This window comes from Tasmannia lanceolata, unplaced genomic scaffold (assembly GCF_043159265.1).
Source record: "Tasmannia lanceolata isolate RefF3 unplaced genomic scaffold, GAP_Taslan_0.1 ptg000008l, whole genome shotgun sequence".
NCBI lineage: Eukaryota > Viridiplantae > Streptophyta > Magnoliopsida > Canellales > Winteraceae > Tasmannia > Tasmannia lanceolata.
This window is the reverse complement of record NW_027518685.1, coordinates 20,596,966-20,619,336: the sequence shown is the minus strand read 5'-3', so window position 1 is coordinate 20,619,336 and position 22,371 is coordinate 20,596,966. Positions and strand designations below refer to the sequence as shown.

The 22,371-nt window shown below is 39.6% G+C and overlaps 1 protein-coding gene across 1 annotated transcript; it reads left to right on the top strand.

The window, feature by feature from the left end:
• The first annotated feature begins 7,300 nt into the window (after positions 1 to 7,300).
• Positions 7,301 to 13,691, top strand: LOC143884746 (Glycosyl hydrolases family 31 protein). The gene is made up of 5 exons (XM_077388504.1): positions 7,301 to 7,544; positions 9,854 to 10,536; positions 11,453 to 11,683; positions 11,791 to 12,437; positions 12,718 to 13,691. Exons 1-5 carry the CDS (start codon positions 7,342 to 7,344, stop codon positions 13,597 to 13,599), a joined length of 2,646 nt encoding a protein of 881 aa, XP_077244619.1. The 5' UTR covers positions 7,301 to 7,341; the 3' UTR covers positions 13,600 to 13,691.
• The last annotated feature ends 8,680 nt before the right edge of the window (positions 13,692 to 22,371 follow it).

Sequence of the window (22,371 nt, the reverse complement as noted above, 5' to 3'; positions counted from 1 at the left end):
TAATAATCCTCCTATATGTTTTAAGTAAAATTTCTTTTTACGAATATATAAAAATATTAAGACAAGACAAATATTTGCAAAATATTATTAAATGAAACTTATAGTGGTTATTAACTTAGGCCGTTTCGAAGTTGAGATTAATGATTTTGTATTAAGATAGAGGGGTGTAGGAAACTTAGAAATACCTTTTCAAATAAGGATCATACACGATTTGCAGCAAGCAACAAGAGGAAGATGTGGGAAACACAATCACACAAAAGAGAAGACAAGATTTACGTGATCCACACAATCACACAAAAGAGAAGACAAGATTTACGTGATCGGCAGTGTGCCTATGTGGACTATTTTGGTTTTAGGGTTACAAAACTCTCCTTCTAACCAAGAAAAACACAAAGAAAACCCCACCTTTCGTAAGCCTAAAATGTGGCTCATATCAATGCCACTACATTGGAAAAATTACCGAAATACCCTTTAGCAGAAAACCGAAAAAATTAAAATTTCCTTCTAAGGCGCTAATCTAGAAATCATGGCCGGGCCACGCTACCCATTACACCTCAAGGCAGCTCGATCCTTGTGTTCGTCACACACATTAGTCCGTTAGGTCCTGTATAATACTAGAATACAAGACATCTGCACAACAATAGGTTATTAACTTATCCATGATTAACTTAGACTGGTTATATTGTACTATAATTACAACTATCTGAATGTTAATTGCTATTACTGATGGAAAATGATATTGTGATGAGAGTAAGATTGATGGGAGAGCCCAACAACGAAAATGTGCCATGTGTACAAAAAAATATGTACCTTTTGTTTATTTTTCTAAACCTAAGGTTTTGCTTACATCACTAGTGATGTTGTGGCCAGAACCCATTTGTTCTGTCCTGCTAGCATTACTTTACTGTTATGTATAACAGGGAAATCCATTAAATAGAGATGAAACTATTTTCCTTAGTGGAGAGGCAAAACTCCCATTCACGACCTGTGATATAATCATCATCTTATCGCTTTCAACACCTCCGAAAAACCTAACCAAGCTCCAATTCCCTCCCCATCTCCACTTCTTCTCCATCATCTAAAAAAACTTCACCCATAGCTTTGCCTGGGGGTGCAAGTTTGGCCCTGTCAGCCCTGAGCCCGAACAGGGTCAGGGTTCATTTTTTTAGACCCTGACTCAGATCGGGCCGGGTTCTGGGTTAATGCCTCGGGTACCCTGCCCGACCCTAAGTTTTCTATTATAGAATTGAACCATCTGTGCATGTTTCTTTTGCTAATGTTTTCTATTATCTTGGATTGATGTTTCTTTAGATTATTATTATTAATTGTCTCTGTTGCACATCATGTTGTTGAATTCATCTTGTCTTATTTTGTTCCCTTTCTCTGTTTATTGATCATTTTGTTCTATATGATAAGTGGTTGCTTTATTTTTGGCACTCTTAACAAGTATTTACACTGGGGTCAATTAGGGCCGGCCCGGCCCGGCCCTGTCCAATCAGGGCGGGCCAAGGCCAGCACTGAGCCCTGTAGGGCGGGCAATGGGTTGAGGTTTTTCAGCCCTGACTCAGGGTCAGGGCGGGTCAGGGCCGAGATAATGGGATCCAGGATTTGGCTAGGGTTTTGAAAAACCCGACCCAATCCAATCCTGTTGCAGCCCTAGCTTTGCCTTTGCCTCTATCGGAGCGCCACTAGGAGCTGGAACCCACTCTTCCTCCTGCTTCTGTTGTCATTGCTTCTTGTTGTATTGCAAGAACATTCCTTCCCCGAACATGCACATTTATTGTTTCTTCTGGTACAGTGAGTCACATATTCCCCCGAGCATACATTCACCGATTTTGAGTAATTGAAGAGATTGAACCAATTCCCTGCTGGAAAATATGCTTTCACTGAAACTGCTCCTTGCGTCATGACGGGCGGTACCATTACCCCTTCTCCGATAAAAAAATTGAGTGTTGATTCCATATGTCTCAGTCTCGATATCTCCTGGAAATGAGAAGAGTAAAGGTCTCGCAATAGGGGTACCATTGATGTGTGCCTCATACATTAAGGTGTAGAAACAGGGAAGCAAGCGGTAACGGAGACCTTGTGGTGTAAAACAAATTTGAACACCCCCCCTCACCTCTAGCCTATCTTTTCTGGGTCGGCCATACATGTGGCACATATGGTCCATTTTTTGGGTTGGCCGTACACATGAATTTTTAACATCAAGGAGTTGCTGCTCTGGGCAATAGCTCTTGTGCAAAACAACCAATTACTCCACAAGCTTAAGCATTTTGACCATTTTTCTCTATTTCTTTTGATGTAAAATGGTGTAAAACAAAGTAAAAATGGGCGTAAATTTATTTTAAGCCCATTTTGCGTCTAAAGAAATGGAGTTTGTAATTACGCATCCAAAGTCAAACATCTAGTAAAAAAGGCCTGTGGAACTCTCAAATCATCATTGAACTTTCAATTACTTCGGCTACCTGACTTACAGCCTCCACGTCTTCTTTTGTTCTTCTTAAGAAATTCTATATTCACCCTCTTGTTTTGATGGTAATACTCATTTTACTAAAGAACTTCTCTATTTAGTGGTCTTTTAGGCTAGAAAAGTGTTGGTTTTGCAGATCCTCATATTTTCTAATTGTCCAAGAAATTTCAAAAAGGGTGGCCCCTCCTATAGTCCCATTTAGACCTGGCAAAAGCGACCCGTGCCTGCGGGCGACCCGCGCCGACCCGACCCACCCGCAAATTTGCGGGCACGGGTATGAGTTTTAGTGACCCGTCAAAACTAACCCGCGGGTGACCCAACCCGCAAAAACACGGGTCGGGTCGGGTCAACCCGCGGGCACCCACTCGTAGTGGGATTTGCTAGCATCCTTCGCAGAAGACATTTTGAGGAGGAAAAGAGGACGCTAGCAAATCTTTAGATCCCCTTTTTCACACCACATTCTTCTACTTATCTTATCTCCGGTGGCTCCACCGCTTCTTAATCCGCCTTTGGACTTCTTCTCCGCCTTTAGCTTCTTCTCCGGATGGGTTTCTTCTCGGCGCCCATGGACGAAAAGATGATTATGGATTGCGTATTTTAGACAAAAGTAAAAGACAAAAGGTGTTTCATACTTTCATGTCAAGCATTTGAAAACTGGCACGTGTAGGTGGCGGAGAAGGGCACGTCACCGTTCTTAGATGTGGTAGGGTTAATATTTAATTAAATATTGAAAAAGAAGAGAAGATTCATTGCCTCCTCCCATATCTTTAAAAAAGTATATCTATACATTAATTGATGCGACGAGTTAAATTTTTATACATTGAGAAATGATTTCTCGTCAGACGTTGTCATTGTCAATGTACAACAACCAGTGATAACATTTTTCAAAATAAACAACGGTCACCAAAATTCTGACCCGCAAAAATGCGGGTCATCTCCTGATCCGACCCGTGTGACCCGCACCCGCATCACCCGCGGGTTGACCCGGCCCGACCCACCCGTTTGCCAGGTCTAGTCCCATTTGACAAGTCTAAAACATAGAGAGGAGTATAATTATTAAAATAAAATAATGTGGGATTTAGTGCATGGTAGGGACTTAGTGTATGGTATTGCACAATCAATAGGGTATCGGAGCCGGACGGCCAATCAGCTCCGTATACTGTCCTATCACAGATTCTGGTTTTCTTTCATTTTTCATCAACATTGTAATTGGGTGAGTGTCTGGAGAAGCAAAGCCCTCTCTCCGTGGTGAGGATTGCCACCATGGTTAAGTGGTTGGTATTGTAAAGGCACCAGTCTTCACTGAGTTAAGAAGATCAACTTAGTGAAGTCATCAACTGATTTGGTCAGTGGAGTGGAGTAGGCCTTTGGGTTAAAGGACCGAACCACTATAAATCCCTGGTGCACTCTCTCTTTGTCTCTTGTTCTTTACTTTGTGTTTGCACTTGTGATTTATCTTTGTATGTTTGAATGCTTTATTTGATCTTTTAATTTTGGGAAAATTATATTTACACCCCCTGTAGTTTTTGACACATTCAACTCTACCCTTGACTTTCAAAAGGTGACAAGTACACCCCCTGAGATTTCAATATGTATAAGTTAGAGCCCCTCCATCAATGGTCTGTCAGTTTAACTTGACAGAAAGACTAAAACTAACCTGGACTAAAGGACAAAAATACCCTTGTTACTAACTGTAGAATATGGCTTAGAGTCCCAGAATATGATAAATTATAGGGCACAAACCTTAGACCAATTCCCTAAAAGATTAGAAAAATATTTGAAGTAAAAATGTGAAAATGACCAGAGCCGGTCGATCGAACCATGGCCAGTCGACTGTGAGATGCACGCTGTTAAAAATAAAAAAAGGTCCAGAACACTGAGTAGGTCGACCGAGTGGGCGGGTCGACCGGGGCTGGCTGAAAAATATAGCGTTTAATGCTATAACGGCTAGGTTTTAGCACCTCGCAGAAATTACGAAAATGCTCTTAAAATGGCTAGTTTTGCCAAATCTCTCTCTCTCTCTCTCTCTCTCTCTCTCTCTCTCTCTCACACACACACACACACACACACACACACACACGTATATGTGTTCCATAAGCCCTCTAACTCATTTCTTGCACTCTTAAACCCTCATGGAACATATCTGGAGTGAGAGAACCCTCCTTGAGCCTCTACTTGGTCATCTAGCAAAGGATTGGACATAGGGCTTACCTGTATATCATCTTCAACAGCAGTGTACCCCTTTGAGAAGGGATTTTTGGTTTTCTTTCATTTTTATCATAGTTATAATTGGGCGAGTACTTGGAGAAGCAAAGCCCTCTCTCCGTGGTGAGGATTGCCACAAAGGTTAAAGTGGTTGGCATTGTAAAGGCACCGGTCTTCGTCCAGTTAAGAAGATCAACTTAGTGAAGCCATCAACGGATTTGATTGGTGGAGTGGAGTAGGCCTTTGGGATTAAATGACCGGACCACTATAAATCCCCGGTGCACTCTCTTTGTCCCTTGCTCTTTACTCTGTGTTTGCACTTGTGATTTATCTTTGTGTGTTTAATGCTTTATTTGATCTTTTAATTTTGGGAAAATTACATTTACACCCCCTCTAGTTTCTGACGCAGTCAACTCTACCTTCATCACCGCCGCCACCGTAATCTCCGGCCACCGCCATTGTCTACCCATCTCGGTACACACACACACAGAGTGAGAGAGAGAGAGAGAGAGAGAGAGAGAGAGAGAGAGAGAGAGAGAGAGAGAGATCTTCTCTTCTTCAAGACACCCCACCACATACAATGAAACTCTACGCCATGGATACATCAAACCACACATTTCAAGAAAAAACATTGATAAAGAAAAGAAAAAAAAACCCTAAAATGTTAGGGTTGATGTTCAAAGCATGATAATGATGTGAATGAAGACAAATAAAACCCCTGCATTTAGAGTTTGTGTTCACAAATAAACGAGGGTTTGAATCAAACCCTAATTTTCAGTTTTCATGTATGAAAACCCTAATCTTCATTTGGGGAAGACGAGGGCATTTTGGTCATTTCCGCCTCACCGTCTACTCTGTCACGTTAAAAAAACCTCGGGGGATGTACTTGTCACGTTTCGAAAGTCAGGGTTAGAGTTGAATGTGTCAAAAACTAGAGGGGGTGTATCTGTATTTTTTCCTTTAATTTTTTATTTGAGAGTTGTAAAATTGGGTTAAAGTTTTAAAAGGCTAAAATTTGTTAGTATACCCAATTCCCCTCTTGAGTTGCCATAGCGAGTTGGCCAGTACATTCTAACAAAAGGGATCTAGGATCTAATTATTTAGGGAATCCTAAGGGGATTAACTAATGTCTAATTAGTGAAGGTCGATCGGTTGATGGAAGAAAGTGGGTCGATGAAATAATGGGCAAGAATCAATTGAAATAAAAAAGGGTAGTTTAGGAAGGACGTCTTGGTGAAGGGATTAGATGAAAATAATAAGATTGGGCATCAAAATGGTGGACATTCAATAATAGGGGGTTAAGGGTGTCTCTCGGTTAAAGAGATGGAATGGCCTGTTGGTAGGTAGTTAGAAGTGGCTTTGATTATGGGGGTAAGAGGGGATACTAAGAGGTAGGCAAGGGAGGATTTTGCTAAGGCTGGAATTTAAGTTAAATAATGAATGTTGGGGTGGTATTCGGTTAATTGGACAAAGAAGGGTCAGATAGGAATATTGAGAAGGGACAGCAAGGGGTATCACGACTGAAGATTTTTTTTTGATTGGTTATCACGACTGGAGATTGAAAGGACTTGGGCTGAGAATTAGGTGGATCGTATGGTGAAGAGTGTGGCTGGGTATCATGGGATACAGCTTACAAGGGCCTTGGTTGGTGTTTTTAGAAGGCAGAAAGTTCGGCAAATTGTTTTTTCTTGATATCGGCTGCAATTTGCCATGAGAGTGATTGGTTTGTATTGGTCGAGGGGATATTCCACTCCATCTTTTTAGGGTGAAACCATGTTTTCCCCGTCACCTGCGGCACAAAATCGAGAATTTTTAAACATAAGTTAAAAAACATAATTCTGATTCGAAATGACTCTAATTTTTAGAAATTTAAAAAAAAATAAAATCTTCTGAATGGTTGAAGAACGCACCCTTAATTGCCAAAGAATGGTTCCAGGCTTTAGAATATGGCTTGGGAGTGTTTAATAAACATTAAAAGTGTCAATAAATGAATATTTGCCCCAAATTTATAGTAGAGGACCCAAACTAGCCGTTTTAGGGTGCATAACGGCTAGTGTGGTCGACTCTTGGCCGCCCTCAAAACTAGCCGCTAAGGCTTAGTTAAAAAACCAGTAATGCGTCGGCGGCAGGCCGCCGATGGCCCGGTTGATCGGACGAGCCGGCCGAGCAGGGCCGCCAAAGGCATTTTGTCACTTTTTAGATTTCTGCCTTTGAGGGTCGAGGCTGGCCCGTGCATTGAAAAGTTGTTGGGTTTTTGTGAAATCCAATTTTGGCCCATTTGGTTTCAAATATGTTTTGAAAGCTTTGGATACTCTTTAAGGTGCCTTGAATTTGACGTTATCCTAGGGAGGTTGGAGATACAATCTACAAAATGAAATTTTCTCCCTTAGACTTCATGGCTTCAAGTTTGGGTCTACTTGGACCTCGCCTTTGCTCGATGTCTTCTTCAATTGGGTCCGGCTCTCCCCATCTCTAGTACAACCAAAAGGTTGCCTTTTACCATTGATAATAGTAAAAGTGACTTTCAGCCTAGTGGTTATCGATTTGAAAACTCTTCTCAGTGATACACATAAAGACTGATAACGACTTCCTTTTGCATCAACTATTTGTGACAAGGGTGAAGATAATAGAGCCCCATTACATAAAGTTGTATCTAGGGGAAGAAAATGAAACCAAAACCTTATCTTATCTTTTCTTTCTTCTTTCTCTCTGTCTTTTCTCTTTCAGAAGGAGAAGCAATTGGGTATGGCTATGAACTCCGGTCGGTCACCGTTGATCCCTCTGGAAAATCATTGAAGGCCAATCTCCGTCTTATAAAGCCTACATCCATCTATGGACCTGATATTCCGAATCTCAACCTTCTAGCCAGGTATGGAATTGAAAGATCTGACAAAATTTTCTATAGAAATAGAATCATCATTTTTTTTTACTTGGGACAGGTCCCTCTAGTGTATTTATGAGTACTCTTTTAGTCTTTTATACAAGATGATGGGGCTGTCCCAAGTAAAAGTGGGCGGAGATGTTGTACCATCATCAACTCGTTTGAGTTGATGACTCAGTGATCGTTGACTTGAACAAGAACTCCAGGCCGACGTTTGGATACTAGAACAGGGCCTTTTTTACTTGGGACAGGTCCCTCTACTGTATTTATGAGTACTCTTTTACTCTTTTATACGAGATGGGGCTGTCCCAACTAAAAGTGGGGGGGAGGGGTGGGGGAGCGAAGAATAGACACATTTTAGACATCAGATTTCCAAAAGATACGCAGTATTCGGGAGAATCTGATTCTCTCGTTTGTTTGTGCCCCCGTTTCTTCACTTGGGAATGAGAACCCTACTTTACTTTTTACATTCCAAACCTTAATTGGGTTTGTTTTTTTTTTTTTCGTCTTCTGGAAATGACTTTTTGTTGTTGGAAAGTTAACTCATTCTATTGGCAAACCGAATCAACTCAGTTTAGTAACATGGTGCAGATTGGCATTATACACCGAAAGCCTACATAGTGCGTGTTTGGCGTACCGTTTAAAACGCCGTTTGGCGTTTGAAACACCGTTTTGGGGCCAAACGGCCGTTTGGGAGTGTTTGGGTGCGCAACCTCCGTTTGAAACGCCGTTTGAAACACCGTTTTGAACCCTCAAAACGGTGTTTTGCAAACGGAGGGGGGGAGGTCCGTTTGCAAAACGCCGTTTTGAACGGAGTTTTTGGGTTTTGGGTTTTTACATGTTTACCCTCACTAAACCTATTTTTACACCTTTGTTTTTTTGGAAGAGCTTACATTACACCGTACAAAATCTCTGATTATGATTAATTTGGAAGGATATTATCATAAATTGTAAGTCTCTCTAAACAAAATTTGAATTGGGTTTGTTCCGATTATCTTTTTTTCAAGCCTAAAAAAAGTAAGAAATTTTAGAAATATTTTTCCTTCCCTAACTTTTCCACAAAATTCTTGCCATACAAACATGACCATAGGGGCCTTCTATACATGCACAATTCTTTGAAAAAAGACCTCTCTTTTACTGGATTACACGTCTCGTAATGGCTCCGTGGAAGATAGGTAGTGGGCGGAACCAGAGTTTATCGGCCGACCCACCGACAAATAATCTGGATGTGAAAGATAGTGGGGCCACCTGCAAATTTATGAGGATATCGTGTATTTATGAGTCAAAAGGTGGGTCCCACATTTTTAAGATATGATAGTGGGACCCACTAGTCCACTACCCTACCCATCACCATGTGAGAAACTTGTCTGTTTTTTCCTGAATTGAAAATGATTTCCCACCTCCTCTTTAGCATACCCTATACCTTTTGTTTTGTATTTTTTTGGCAATGATGTTTAATTTTAGTAGTGTTTGAATGAGATCCTAATGACCTTTTAATATTTGGCCTAATGAGAGAGTAGTTGAGTTACATTGAGGCCAACCAAACAATGCCCTTTTTGGTCATTTTACCACTAAAATTCTGTTTTGTGGCATTTGCAACCAAACACACAATACCTCCGTTTGCCGTTTAATATGCCGTTTTGATCTGGCCAACCAAACATGAAAACGCCGTTTGGCAAAACACCGTTTTGAACCAAAACACCGTTTTGCAAAACGGCGTTTTAAACGCTATTTCAAACGGTACGCCAAACACACCCTAGTCTATACACCCAATTAAAATTAAGGGAAAATTACATTTACACCCCTCTAGTTGCTGACACATCCACTTCCACCCCTATAGTTTAAAACGTGACAAATACACCCCTGTAGTTTCAATTTGTTTAAGGTAGGCCCCCTCAGCTGAAGGTTCGTCCATAGATTGAAGGGTTAGGATGATCCGATGGAGCTGAGGGTTCGTCCATACAATGTGGGCCCATACCCGAATCCAAACACTACCAAAAAATCATCCAAATAATGTGGGCCCACATTGTTTGGATGATCCAAAGCGTTCATTTGATGGGTCCTGACATAGATAGGGTGCGCCCAAAAAATCAGCTCCATCGGATCATCCTAACCCTTCAATCTATGGACGAACCTTCAGCTGAGGGGGCCTACCTTAAACAAATTGAAACTACAGGGGTGTATTTGTCACGTTTTAAACTATAGGGGTGGAAGTGGATATGTGAAACTAGAGGGGGTGTAAATGTAATTATCCCTAAAATTAAATGACTACCATTTCTGTTTGTTTTTGCTTGCAGCTTTGAAACAAACGAACGGTTGAGATTGCGTATAACCGATTCTGAGAAGCAAAGATGGGAAATCCCACAAGATATCCTCCCACGCCAATCCAACTTCCCCCACCGTTCCCTCCCGGAAAACCACTCAGCAAAATCATCGCCGGAAAACCGAATCCTCTCCATCCCAAAATCTGATCTCATCCTCACACTCAATGCCTCCTCCCCTTTCGGATTCGCCGTCTCTCGTCGCTCTACCGGCGACACCCTCTTCGACACATCAGATTCCGGTGCCGGAATTGTTTTCAAGGACCAATATTTGCAAATCTCGTCGTCCCTACCGGGGGACAAGGCTTCAATCTACGGTCTGGGCGAGCACACGAAGAAGACTTTGCGTGTGGCCCACAATCAGACACTTACAATGTGGAATTCTGATATTGGGAGTTCTAATCTGGATCTCAACCTATATGGGTCCCACCCGTTCTACATGGATGTTAGATCTCCAACGGGGATGGCCCATGGTGTTCTGTTGCTCAACAGTAATGGGATGGACGTTCTTTATGGTGAGGGTGGGTCCCACATAACGTACAGAGTGATCGGAGGTGTTCTAGATTTCTATTTCTTTGTGGGACCGTCGCCGGAATCTGTGATACGGCAGTATACAGAGCTGATCGGTCGTCCGGCTCCAATGCCATACTGGTCCTTCGGTAAGCCCGGATCTTGTCTCTTTCTTTCATTATTTTACTCTGCATACAATGCACTAAAATCCACTCACTTGTTTTAAAAATGACACTCCTCTCTATGATTTTGACTTTTCAAATACAATGCACTAAAATCCACTCACTATTTGAACATCTTCCTTCCATTTTTTCCCCCTAGACCCAATTGCAGGAATTTCTTGGTCTGTCACAGAAATGCAAATATCTTAGGGATGAATTCAGTTATCAAATCGAAAACCCAACACTTATCTAGCTCAAATAGGAAAAAGAAATATCGTTGTGGAAATAGAAATCAGGTTATGTAAGCAGTGACGTAGTAGTAGTAGTAGCTGAAGGGGACCATGAGAAACAGAGGATAAAAGAAGAAAAGAAGAGGAAGGAGATTCATGTGGGAAGATCTGAGTAACTGGATGGGTTAGGAATGGATATGCAGTTAAGAAATAAATGAGAAAAGAGTTGAAGCAATGCATGCAACGCCAGTTGCAAGGGGCGGAAGCAGTAAATAAACGGGTAGAAATATCATTTCCCTTTTCAAATATGCTGCTAAAAGGTTCCCAATTTCCAAAAGACCACCAAATAGAGATCTTTACTAAAATAAGGAATGTAATTATCAAAACAAGGGACTGCAGATAGCATTTCCCTATAGTAAAATGGACGAAACTGAAGTTCAATGAATGATTTGAGAGTTCCACAAGCCTTTTGTGCGGCCTAAAGTTTTTTTAAGCCCATTTTACATAAACTGACCATCAAGGAAAATTAAACTCACTCATGGATGACACAAGATCACATTTTCCACTCGCATCCGCTTTTGCAAGTAAGAGAAAAAAAGTTCAACTTGTTGCTTTCTCATTGTAAAAGGGTGCAGAATCATTGTATCTTATCATGTACATACATATATTTGCAGGATTTCATCAGTGTCGATATGGGTACAAGAATGTGGCTGATCTTGAAGGCGTGGTTGCCGGATATGCAAAAGCCAGAATCCCTCTAGAAGTCATGTGGACAGATATCGATTACATGGATGGATTTAAGGATTTCACGCTCGATCCTGTCAATTTTCCGGCAGACCAGATGACAAAATTTGTCTATCAACTTCACCAAAATGGACAGAAATATGTCATCATCTTAGATCCAGGTACCCAACTAGGAAATTTTCGTCAATTCTGAATTGAACCCAGTTAGCTGAACTTTTTCTCTTTTGTGGTTATCAACTTGACTGATTTCCACTGCACATTGTTACAGGTATCAGTGTGAACAAAACATACATGACATACATTCGAGGCATGCAAAGCGACGTCTTCATAAAACGTGACGGTGTCAATTACCTCGGAGTTGTCTGGCCAGGCCAAGTCTACTTCCCAGATTTCCTAAATCCGGCCAGCAAAACATTTTGGAGCCGTGAGATCGCCATATTCCGAAATGTTCTCTCATTTGATGGTCTCTGGATTGACATGAACGAGATCTCCAACTTCATTTCCTCTCCCCCTTCCCCCAACTCTACACTCGATGAACCTCCCTACAAGATCAACAATTCCGGCGTCCAACGACCCATCAACGAAAAAACCGTCCCCGCATCGTCACTTCACTTCGGTAACCTCACCGAGTACAATACCCATAACCTCTATGGCTTCTTGGAATCCAAAGCAACCAATGAAGCTTTGATCAAAGTCACCAGCAAAAGGCCATTTGTACTTTCTAGATCGACTTTTGTTGGATCTGGCAAGTACACAGCACATTGGACTGGAGATAATGCTGCGACTTGGGATGATCTTGCGTATTCAATTCCAGCTATTTTGAATTTTGGACTATTTGGCATTCCGATGGTTGGAGCTGATATCTGTGGATTTCAAGGAGACACCACTGAGGAGCTCTGCCGGAGGTGGATTCAGGTACTCAATTTGAGGGTTCTTTTTTTTTTCCTTCTTAAAGAGAAGAGTTGTCTCCCTTGAAAAAAGAAGGTTAGACTTGCTATCCTCTGTTCACATCTTCCTTTGGTCTTAGGATAAAATATTCCAAGAACAAAATTGGTGAATAGTAGACAAGATAATTTCAAGATAAGCTTATTTACACTCTGAGGAACAAGTTATCCAACATTTTCTAACCCCATGGTGAACAACCGAATTATCGTTATCAAGAACAAAACTAACACTAAAGCTTGTTACTATGCAGTTAGGTGCTTTTTATCCATTTGCTCGAGATCACTCCGACAAGGGCTCTATTCGACAAGAGCTCTATCTATGGGACTCTGTCGCCACAGCAGCAAGAAAGGCGCTCGGTCTCCGTTACCGCTTGCTCCCCTATCTCTACACCTTAATGTATGAGGCACACATCAATGGTATCCCTATTGCAAGACCTCTGTTCTTCTCATTCGCCGGAGATATCAATACTTATGGAATCGACACACAATTTTTGATCGGAAAAGGCGTAATGGTATCGCCAGTCTTGACACAGGGGGCAATTTCGGTGAAAGCATATTTTCCAGCAGGGAATTGGTTTAGCCTATTTAATTACTCAGAGTCAGTGAGTGTATCTTCAGGGGAATATGTGTCTCTCACTGCACCAGAAGATACCATAAATGTCCATGTTCAAGGAGGGAATGTTCTTGCAATGCAACAAGAAGCAATGACAACAGAAGCAGGGAAGAAGAGCGGGTTCCAGCTCCTAGTGGCGCTAGGCGACGAAGGCAAAGCTACGGGTGAAGTTTTTTTGGATGATGGAGAAGAAGTGGAAATGGGGAGGGAAGGAGGGGACTGGACCTTGGTTAGGTTTTTCGGAGGAGTTGAAAGCGATAAGATGACGATTATGTCACAGGTGGTGAATGGGAGATTTGCCTCAAATCAGAGGTGGGTCATCAAGGAGGTGATCATCCTTGGGTTGAAAGAGCACTCAAAGTTTAACAAGTTCTACTTGGATGTTAAAGGAAGGAGTTTAAATGCTACATCAAGTGTAAGCACAATTTACCACAGTGAGGGAAGTGTTGCTATTGCAGAGATTGTGGGGCTTTCACTACTGATTGGAGAGGAGTTTCAATTACAACTGAAATTCAACTAATAAGAATGTCAATGGTAACCATTCGAGAAAAGAGAAAGAATGTTCATGGTAGAAAATAATTTGAGTGAATAAATTCTACTTTATTTTCTTGATTTGAGACTAATTTATTCAACTTTATTTTCTTGATTTGAGACTAATTTATTCAACTTTACGTTCTTGATTTGAGACTACAATACCTTAGTTTATTCTATATAAATTTCATTTTCTAATTCCCCATTAAGAAAAACAGTTTTAACATCTATTTGATCAATTTCCAAGTTATAGATAGCAATCAACATTCTGAAAGTTGTAATCATAGTACAGCAAAAGTGCATAACCTAAGTTGATATTAGATAGGTTAAAAACCTCTCTTCTTAGTAAAAAATCAGGGGTCCCTACTTTAGACTTCAGTCCAAGTAAATAACCTCTAAAAGAAGGATTATTACTCAGGCCCTGTTTGTTTTGGATTTTGAGAACCAATTGTGAGTCCAAAAGTGATTATTGGACTCAAAATTAAACATAAATTTGAGTCAAATAATCTGTTTTGGACTCACAATTGGTTCTTAAAATCCAAAACAAACAGGGCCTTAAAAGAACCTATTTAAGGTCAGTACACTTGCATTGAAAGAGTTGTTATGTACCCATTACAACCATTGACCTTTAGGACTTCATCCCTAAAAAAGTTAATAACGTGCCTTGATTGATACCATCCCACTGGTCCCTACGATATTAACTTAGATGGGTTATACTGTAAGTGTCAAAGTATATATCTTCTCTTTCTATTTAAAACCCTTCGTCACCAATCTAGTCTTAATTTTTCTGTAGATCCATTTGTTCTTATTCTCTTTCTAAATATCTATTTGCAGCCTATCCATTTGTCTTGATTCTCTTTTTAAATATCTATTTGCATCCAGGAGGCAAATATGCTGACTACCAAGTGTATTTCACATAATGGGGCTATATTTCACTATGAATTACTTCTTCCCAAAAGTTTGTGTCCGAACAAAACAGAGCTTCTTTAGGTGAAAGGTTCATCTTATATTAAGAAGGTATAACACCAAGATCCTTGCTTTTGGACTTCTTCAGGGTTCTAGAAGTAGGTTAGCTTTTTTACGATCTCACTTTTTCCTCTCAGGTTCTTGGTTTTCCTCTACTTGACAATCCCGACTTCATGATGCAACTTCATTACGAGGTTTTATGGTTTGATCTATATGAGACATTTTGAGAGGAAACACATCCTTAAAAAATTATGCATCTCTAGACTCTAATACGGTGTTTACATCTATGGAGTTGCTTTCCTATTTCACTACTAAAAAATCTACAAGAAAAATACATTTTTTCTGTATATCCTATGGATACGCAATCTACCATTTTAGGTCCTAGCTTTGCTTTCTTTGGAGGAGATAGTCCTACTTTAGCTAAGCATTCTCACACTTTAAGGTACTTACGATTTGATTTTCTACCTTTTCATAACTCAAATATAGTTTCTTTTTCATTTTTGTAAGGTATTTTCTTTTGTAATAGCATGCCGACAAGAGAGCTTCACCCTTTATGCTATTAGGTAGCCCTGACTGGCTAGCATAGCATTCACAAATACCAAATAGAGTTCTCCTTTTTCATTCACCCACTTTATTTTGTTGTAAAGATTAAGGTGTTGTGACTTAATGTATGAATCTATGTTTTCTATAGCATTCAGTAAAATAATTTGATGTTCATTAACCTCCTCCATATGATCGAAGTATTTTAATCTAAAATCATTTGACGTTCATTAACCTCACCCATATGATATTATGATCTAATTACTTTAGTCGTTTTGTCTAACTAATTTTCTACTTCATTACTGTAGGCTATAAAGTTTTCTTAAGCTTCATCTTTGCTTCTGAGAAGATACATCATTGTATATCATGATTTAACATCCATGAAACTTATGAAAGCTTCTTTTCCCTTCAAGTAATAGTCTTTAAATTGCATAATCGTACTAATAATCCTAGGATACCTGAGTTTATTTCAATTACTTTTAAAGGATTTCTACTAAATTTTGATTGAACACATATGATTTTTTTTTTATATATTCGAATTAAGTTTCACATGTTGAAATCTACCATATACCGCATATCGTAAAATATAACAATATAAGGAAAAAATAAAAAAGTTTAGTGATTTTGTTAAAGTATAAAAGATAAATAACGCCTTTCTCCAACAGCTTAAGCTTTTGGAGAAGTTGGTTAGTTAAAATGGTATCAAAGCCAAAGTCTTGAGTTCAAACCTCCTGGATAGCAAAAATCCACATGTGATGGTCAGCCCAAAGTGGGACCACATGTGCCACGTGTTTGCCAAGTGGGCCACATGTGCGGAGGAGTGTTAAAGTATAAAAGATAAATAACGCCTTTCTCCAACAGCTTAAGCTTTTGGAGAAGTTGCCAAGTTGGTTAGTTAACAGATTTCATTCATAGATAATTGAGCTTGGATAAACTCTTGCAACCATAACCCCTTCCAACAAATATCCTACCCTTGGTGAAGATAAACTTATCAGTTTCAAACAGAAAGCTAGAGATAAAAAGTTTCTTCTTGACTTTTGAGTATGCATAACCTGGTACAAAGTGAGCACCATGTCCAAGGTCTACATGAGCGTATGTGTAAAATACACCAGTGTCACAATAGATGTGGAAAACAACATCAATATCTATGCACCAATCACTCACATTGCAAACCATGTTCACATTAAAATCTACAAGTATAAGCTTCTTCACTTCATTTTCATGAATGACGATCCAAGATTCGAACATGTTGGCCTAAGGAGCAAGTTTAGCTTGAAAGATTCCATCAAATTGAAAATCATTTTTCTTGTGGTGTTGATACTTTTTTGGCATGGTGCCCAGGCTATCCGCAGATGAAACAATCTACTTTCTTCTTATTCTTTAAGAATTTACGGTTTTCCTTATTTTTCTTGTTTCAGTGGGACCTGATGTTTCTATTGAGAGGATTCTTCTCACTAGTCTCTATAGGATTGGCTATCGATGAAACCTTATTCATCGATATGTATGCCTTCTTCTAAGGTTTCATTCAATAACTGTAATTTATGAATTGGACTCAAGATTTATTTGCCATCAAGTACCTCATATCTTACGTCTTAAGTAATTTCCTACTACATATTTTTTCACTCCAGAACCTTCGGTCTTGTATTTCTAATCTAAAGATTCCCACATTTCTTTAGAAGTCAGATAGTAGACATCATATAAGAGATTAGTCATCGTACTAAAAATGTAACCACGACAAAGGAAATCATAAATTTCCACCTTTGCCTAAGCTCAAAATTTATTCAGCTCATATTCTTCAGGTAGAGTTAAAAAGGAATTCAAGATGTGTGATACTTCAAAGGTTTATGACCAGAAAATTAACAGTTATTGCCAGGGCTATAAGTTCAGTTCGACAAACCTATTGAGATGGGTATAATCATCTAAACCAGACGTGTTTGAACTTCATATGGGCAATCTGTCTTAAGATTGTTAGTTCGAGATAAAAAAATCAATTGAAATAGTATCAATCGAATTTGAAAACCAAAGCTTTATTGGTTAAAAACTAACCACTAACAAAGGATATTTCCAACACAATAGAGAAGCAAAATAGAAATATGCAAAAAAAAAAAGACCTAAAGCAAAAACCACACTAGACATTTATGTTGGATCCTATGGATGTATGTTGGATGCTCATGTCTCTCTGTTGCCTGGTTTTTATATGGGTCTAGAAACCAAAGAATCTATAAATTGGTTTCTTTGCAAATGCTGAAAATGTGCCCCACGATTTGCACCCATCCTTGCTGGTTGCCAAGGTAATATTTGACTTGGATACCAAATTGAGCTTTAAGCGGCATCAACAACCTGAAGATTAGTAGCAGAAGCATAAACTGAAGAAGCAGTCCTTGGTCATCTTGAAATTCTGTGTAGTTTATACATTTGTATCATCATTTTGCAGTATCAATGGTAGTAGTAGTGCTATCAGCAGTATAACCTCTATTTAAACCTTTCTATTGAGTCCTTAATTCTATGATATGCATACTAGAAAGGTTAAACCACAATTGATCCAATGGGAATCCTTCTCTCCTTTGTTGTGCAACTTAAACCTCAATCAATGCACTTTCCTTCTTCTACCAAAAGAATATAACACCCATATGTTTGCTTGGATAAAGTATCCGTGTTTAAACGATGTAGATACTGATACGGTCACTAGTGGGACATGGTCGGATGGTCCTTTTTCCGTACAAGCAAGATATATGGTCAGATGCTCATTTTGTTCTTTGAAAATGCTGTCATACTCTATCAGGATCTCTCTCTATATCTGTATCTGCATATATTAACTTTAACTGTCTGTTGAAACCTTCAAAAAGAGAAGAAGAAAATCGTGTGCTTCCAGATACATGTGATGCTTAAGTCTCCAAGCAATGAATCATTGAAAGGGAGCTGTGTTTCCATATACATGTGATGCTGAAGTCTCCAAACAATGAACCATTGAAAGGGAGCTCCGATGACATAAAGCTGTTCGACCTCACTGATGACCACAACAAGAAGGTTGGGGCCATGAATGCCCTGGTTCTTGCATCAATCATCATGTCCAATAGGCCCTTCATCCTAGCCTTGATTGTGATAATTATAGTTACAACTCCCAAGCCATGGGAAGGCATGTGTTTCATGATGGAGAGAGGCGACCGCATATGCTATGTCCAGTTTCCACAGAGGTTTGAGGGCATTGACCCATCCAATCGTTACGCCAACAAAAACACTGTTTTCTTCAATGCTAACATGCATGACCTTGATGGCATCCAGGGCCCGTCTATGTCGGCACTGGATACCGTTTACGCTAGATTGCCCTCTATGGATTTGACCCTCATTGCTCCAAATAGCACCGCCCTGGGTGTTGTAGTTGCTTCTTTGCCTGCCGTAAGAAGCTTGTGTCTAACGCTACTGTCTCTGAAAAAAATCATGCATTGAGAATAGGACAATCTGATTCTCCTCCTTCCTCTTTCTTTGTTTTTCCTCTTTCTCCTTCCTCTCCTCCCATTCCATTCTTCTGCGAGAATTAACTTTTGGGCCTGTTTTAGATACATGCTAGGCATGTATGTTGGTCCAAGGCATGCACGTTGGATGCTCATGTCGCTGGGTTGCCAACTGCTCTGACAAAGACGGCGCTAGGTTTTCTTTATTTATGTTAGTGTTGAAATGTGACATATGGGCAAATAGATCCCAAGTGATTTCAAAGCAGCTATCCAGCCGTTTGTCCATAGAAAACCTATATGTATACATACATATGTGTGTGTATATGCCGGGCCCAAATTCCACTAAAATCCAAAGACCAATAATTTTCCTACAACCTACAATAAAAACTTCTAAGAAACCCATAGAAAGCAATAGAAACAAATCCAAGCAAGTTTGGACTTTCTGAAATATAAAACACACGGTTTGTCTCCCATATTCCTCTTAAGAACATACTAGGAGTGGGGATCCACAAACCCAGTGTTTAAAACTACATCCTTGGACAAGAACACGCCCAAGGTAAAACAAAGTTGGCTCGATGATTGACTCAATGAAGTCTTTTTTCCCTTTCGAGAATGGTAATTTCCATTATGAAGGAAAGAAAAACTACAACGGGGTTAGAGATTGCCCCACAAACAACTCTGAAAAATCAATCTCCTTCTAAGCCAACAAATCAGCCAAAGTATTAGCACTCCTAAGAAAGGATTCAGGGTTCGGTGTCTATATGTATCTAGGCCGGTGTTTAAAAATGCGGATGTGGTGCGGAACAAGGCCAAGAAAAATCCTTGTCGACTCACTGCGGAAGAACGCGGTTGACGTGGTCATAACTAGGGAGAGTAAAAGGAGTTTTTATTGACTCTGTAGGATAAAACACAGAATGCGGAAGCTGTGCAACGCGGAACGCAGTCAAGTTTAAAGGGAGTCGACTCGGGCGAGTTCCGAGTCGAGTCAATGAGTTTTTAAACACTAATCTCAGTCGTGACAAAAATAGAAACATGTTGGTTTTGGACGAAAATTTCGGTGGAAATCCTATAAAATCACGGAATCGTATGGAAACACATGCAAATAATGAACATTTAAGATGAAATTTCAGGAAGTGCTAGAATATGGGATGCAGATCACGGCCAAGGTAATTTGGGCATAGAGTAGTGTAGATGGACTTCTTTTATGAATAAAGGGGAACAATTCCTCTCTAAGCTCACAAGGAGTTGAAGTCAAGAAATTCTTGGAGCAGGAAATGACTTGGCGCCGCATTTGGCTACCCCTTTCTCTCCATGGCTGATCGTGGAACTCACATATTGTTGTGTGTATATGTGGGGGGGTCGGGCTGTAAACATGCACATATGCATGTGATAGGGCTATAAATGTTGTAATCAGCAAAGTGGGCTACTAAATCAGCCAATAATAGGCAAACAGCTGTCACATGCCACATCAGCAGCTGTCATATCAAGATGTCACATCACTAATGAGTTATATACAGCTGACAGCGATCTGGCTAAGTCTAGAAGCTTCCATAGGTGCTTTTAAATAGGACCCAGGGGGTGTGGTCTAAGGCAGTTTTCAGATTTGGAGATTGGTGGTGAGTTTTGGAAGTGGAAGAGCTTGAGAGCTCTTTGGAGGGAGAATTCCCTCTGAGTCTTGAGGATTATGGAGTATAGGAGAGTTAAAGAATCTTGTAGTAAGATCTCAACTTCATTTTCCTTGTTCTATCATTTCTTGCGTAAATGGAAAAATCTTCAGATCTGTTTTTCTTTTTCCTTTCTCGTTCCATATGATTTTTACCTCTGATCGTGATTTTTTTTCCACAAAAGTCATATCTCACATCTGTTGGATTTGATTTTCTCATTCTTTCCCTGCATATAAGAATGAAAGTTTATTAGAGATTTAAGATCTGCAATTTTTTTTGGTCGTCCCAACCAGTACTCTGATTATGTTTCAAGAACAGAATGTGTGCTATCTTCTTTGAATTCAATTTCAGTTTCTTTCATGCCAATATCTGAAACAAATCTACTTTCAAGAAGATTTCAGTTTCTGATTTGAAATTAGATCGTTAATTCAGATCTGCAAAGTGACCAGTGCATGCCACTTATAACAGAAACTGTGAATTCTGTCACAGTTCTGTACCGTGAGGATACCTGAATCAAATTCAGATTAAGATGGTTTCAGTCTAGAAGCTTGATCCAATTGCTCCTTAGATCTGACCTACATTACAGATCTAGCAAAGTTCTTGATAAAAAGAACTTCCTTTGAGCTTGAATTCCGCTGCCAACACTCATCAGACTTGGTGTATATCCTACCAAGTCCTGACTACTCAATCATTTTGAGCTTTGTTTTGGAACTGAATTCGACTTCCGCTAAGCACTCTAAATCACATCCTAGGGCCCATGTTTTAATTTTAAGTGTCAATTAGGCGATTTTTTAAGACTCCTATGTTAGAGGGGAGGCATCATGATCTTTCCCAACAATATCAATTGGTCTCTTTAAGTTGTAGGTGTTAAAGTGGGGCACAACTCACATTTATTACGAAAATCTTAAGCGATAGGCATTTAAGTCATTTGTAATTTTTTTTTGTAAAGGGTTAAGTCATTTGTAATTAATCATTTTAAGTTGTTAAGTGACCACAAGGGCGCATGTTGCAACACAAGGGACTCCTCATATTTGTGGGACTTGAAGTGAGTTAGTTTCCATGACGGTTTTGAAGAGTCATAGTTTGTTTCTAGTAAGGATTAGAAAGAGTTCATGCAATAGAAGCATCTTAAATCATTACGAGTTGACAATGTTATTTGACACTTGTCTTGTTACTATTGGTAGAAAATAGAAGTCCTCGAGAGTGTTCAGAGTTTTGTTTTAAGAATGAGAGTCTATGGAAAGAGAGTTGATAGGAGTCCTAGTAGGATTAGGCATTGGGGTTTACAACTTCGTTTGGGTGAGGTTAAGAGTCCTAATCACTCGCTAATCTTGAATTTCGTGTGGTTTCAAGTATCTATAGATTGTAAAGTTCTATGAACTTAGTTATCATGACATGATTGAATAAAATTGAGTCTATATTCCCAAGCTTGGTTGCCAACCATTGCTCTCCCTCCCTCTCTCCCCCATCTTTAGAGGAGCATCAGTCATCCCAATTGTGGTGAGGTTTAAGAGTCCTAATCCCTCGCTAATCTTGAATTTCGTGTGGTTTGAAGTATCTATAGATTGTAAAGTTCTATGAACTTAGCTATCATGACATGATTGAATAAAATTGAGTCTATACTCCCAAGCTTGGTTGCAACAATTGCTTTCTCTCTGTTCTTCTCTCTGGCTCTTTTTCTCTCCCATCTTTAGGGGAGCATCAGTCATCCCTCCTCATTCCCTTTCTTTCCTTCTACTCTCTTTTTTCTCTCGTCCCAAAAAAGTAATCCACGAACTCCAAATTCGCATCAAATGAGCACGAATACACACTCAGAAAACCATCACATAAGAAAAAAAAATAAAAAATCAATCGTTTTGGTTTAACAACATTTAATACTTGGCGACATGAACTATCATGGCTGATAACTTAGCACATACCACATCACGTGTAATTCACATAAATTTTTATACATAATACGTATACCAGATTTCACATGCAATTACTATAAATATATTTGTAACATATACTTGTATAGTATACCACTAATACATTTACAGTCTTGGTTTTGGTATGCATTTTGATTTCCATATGTTTTTCAGTGGGGATGGAAATGGAAACAGTTTAGTCGTTTCACATCGGTTTCGGTGGAAATTTCAA

Bases quoted from the DNA above. Each gene is read 5' to 3' on its own strand.
- LOC143884746 (XM_077388504.1), top strand. From the start codon at position 7,342: ATGAAACCAAAACCTTATCTTATCTTTTCTTTCTTCTTTCTCTCTGTC. The intron at 10,537-11,452 runs GTAAGCCCGGAT...ATATATTTGCAG, and splicing joins AATGCCATACTGGTCCTTCG to GATTTCATCAGTGTCGATAT. The intron at 11,684-11,790 runs GTACCCAACTAG...ACATTGTTACAG, and splicing joins TGTCATCATCTTAGATCCAG to GTATCAGTGTGAACAAAACA.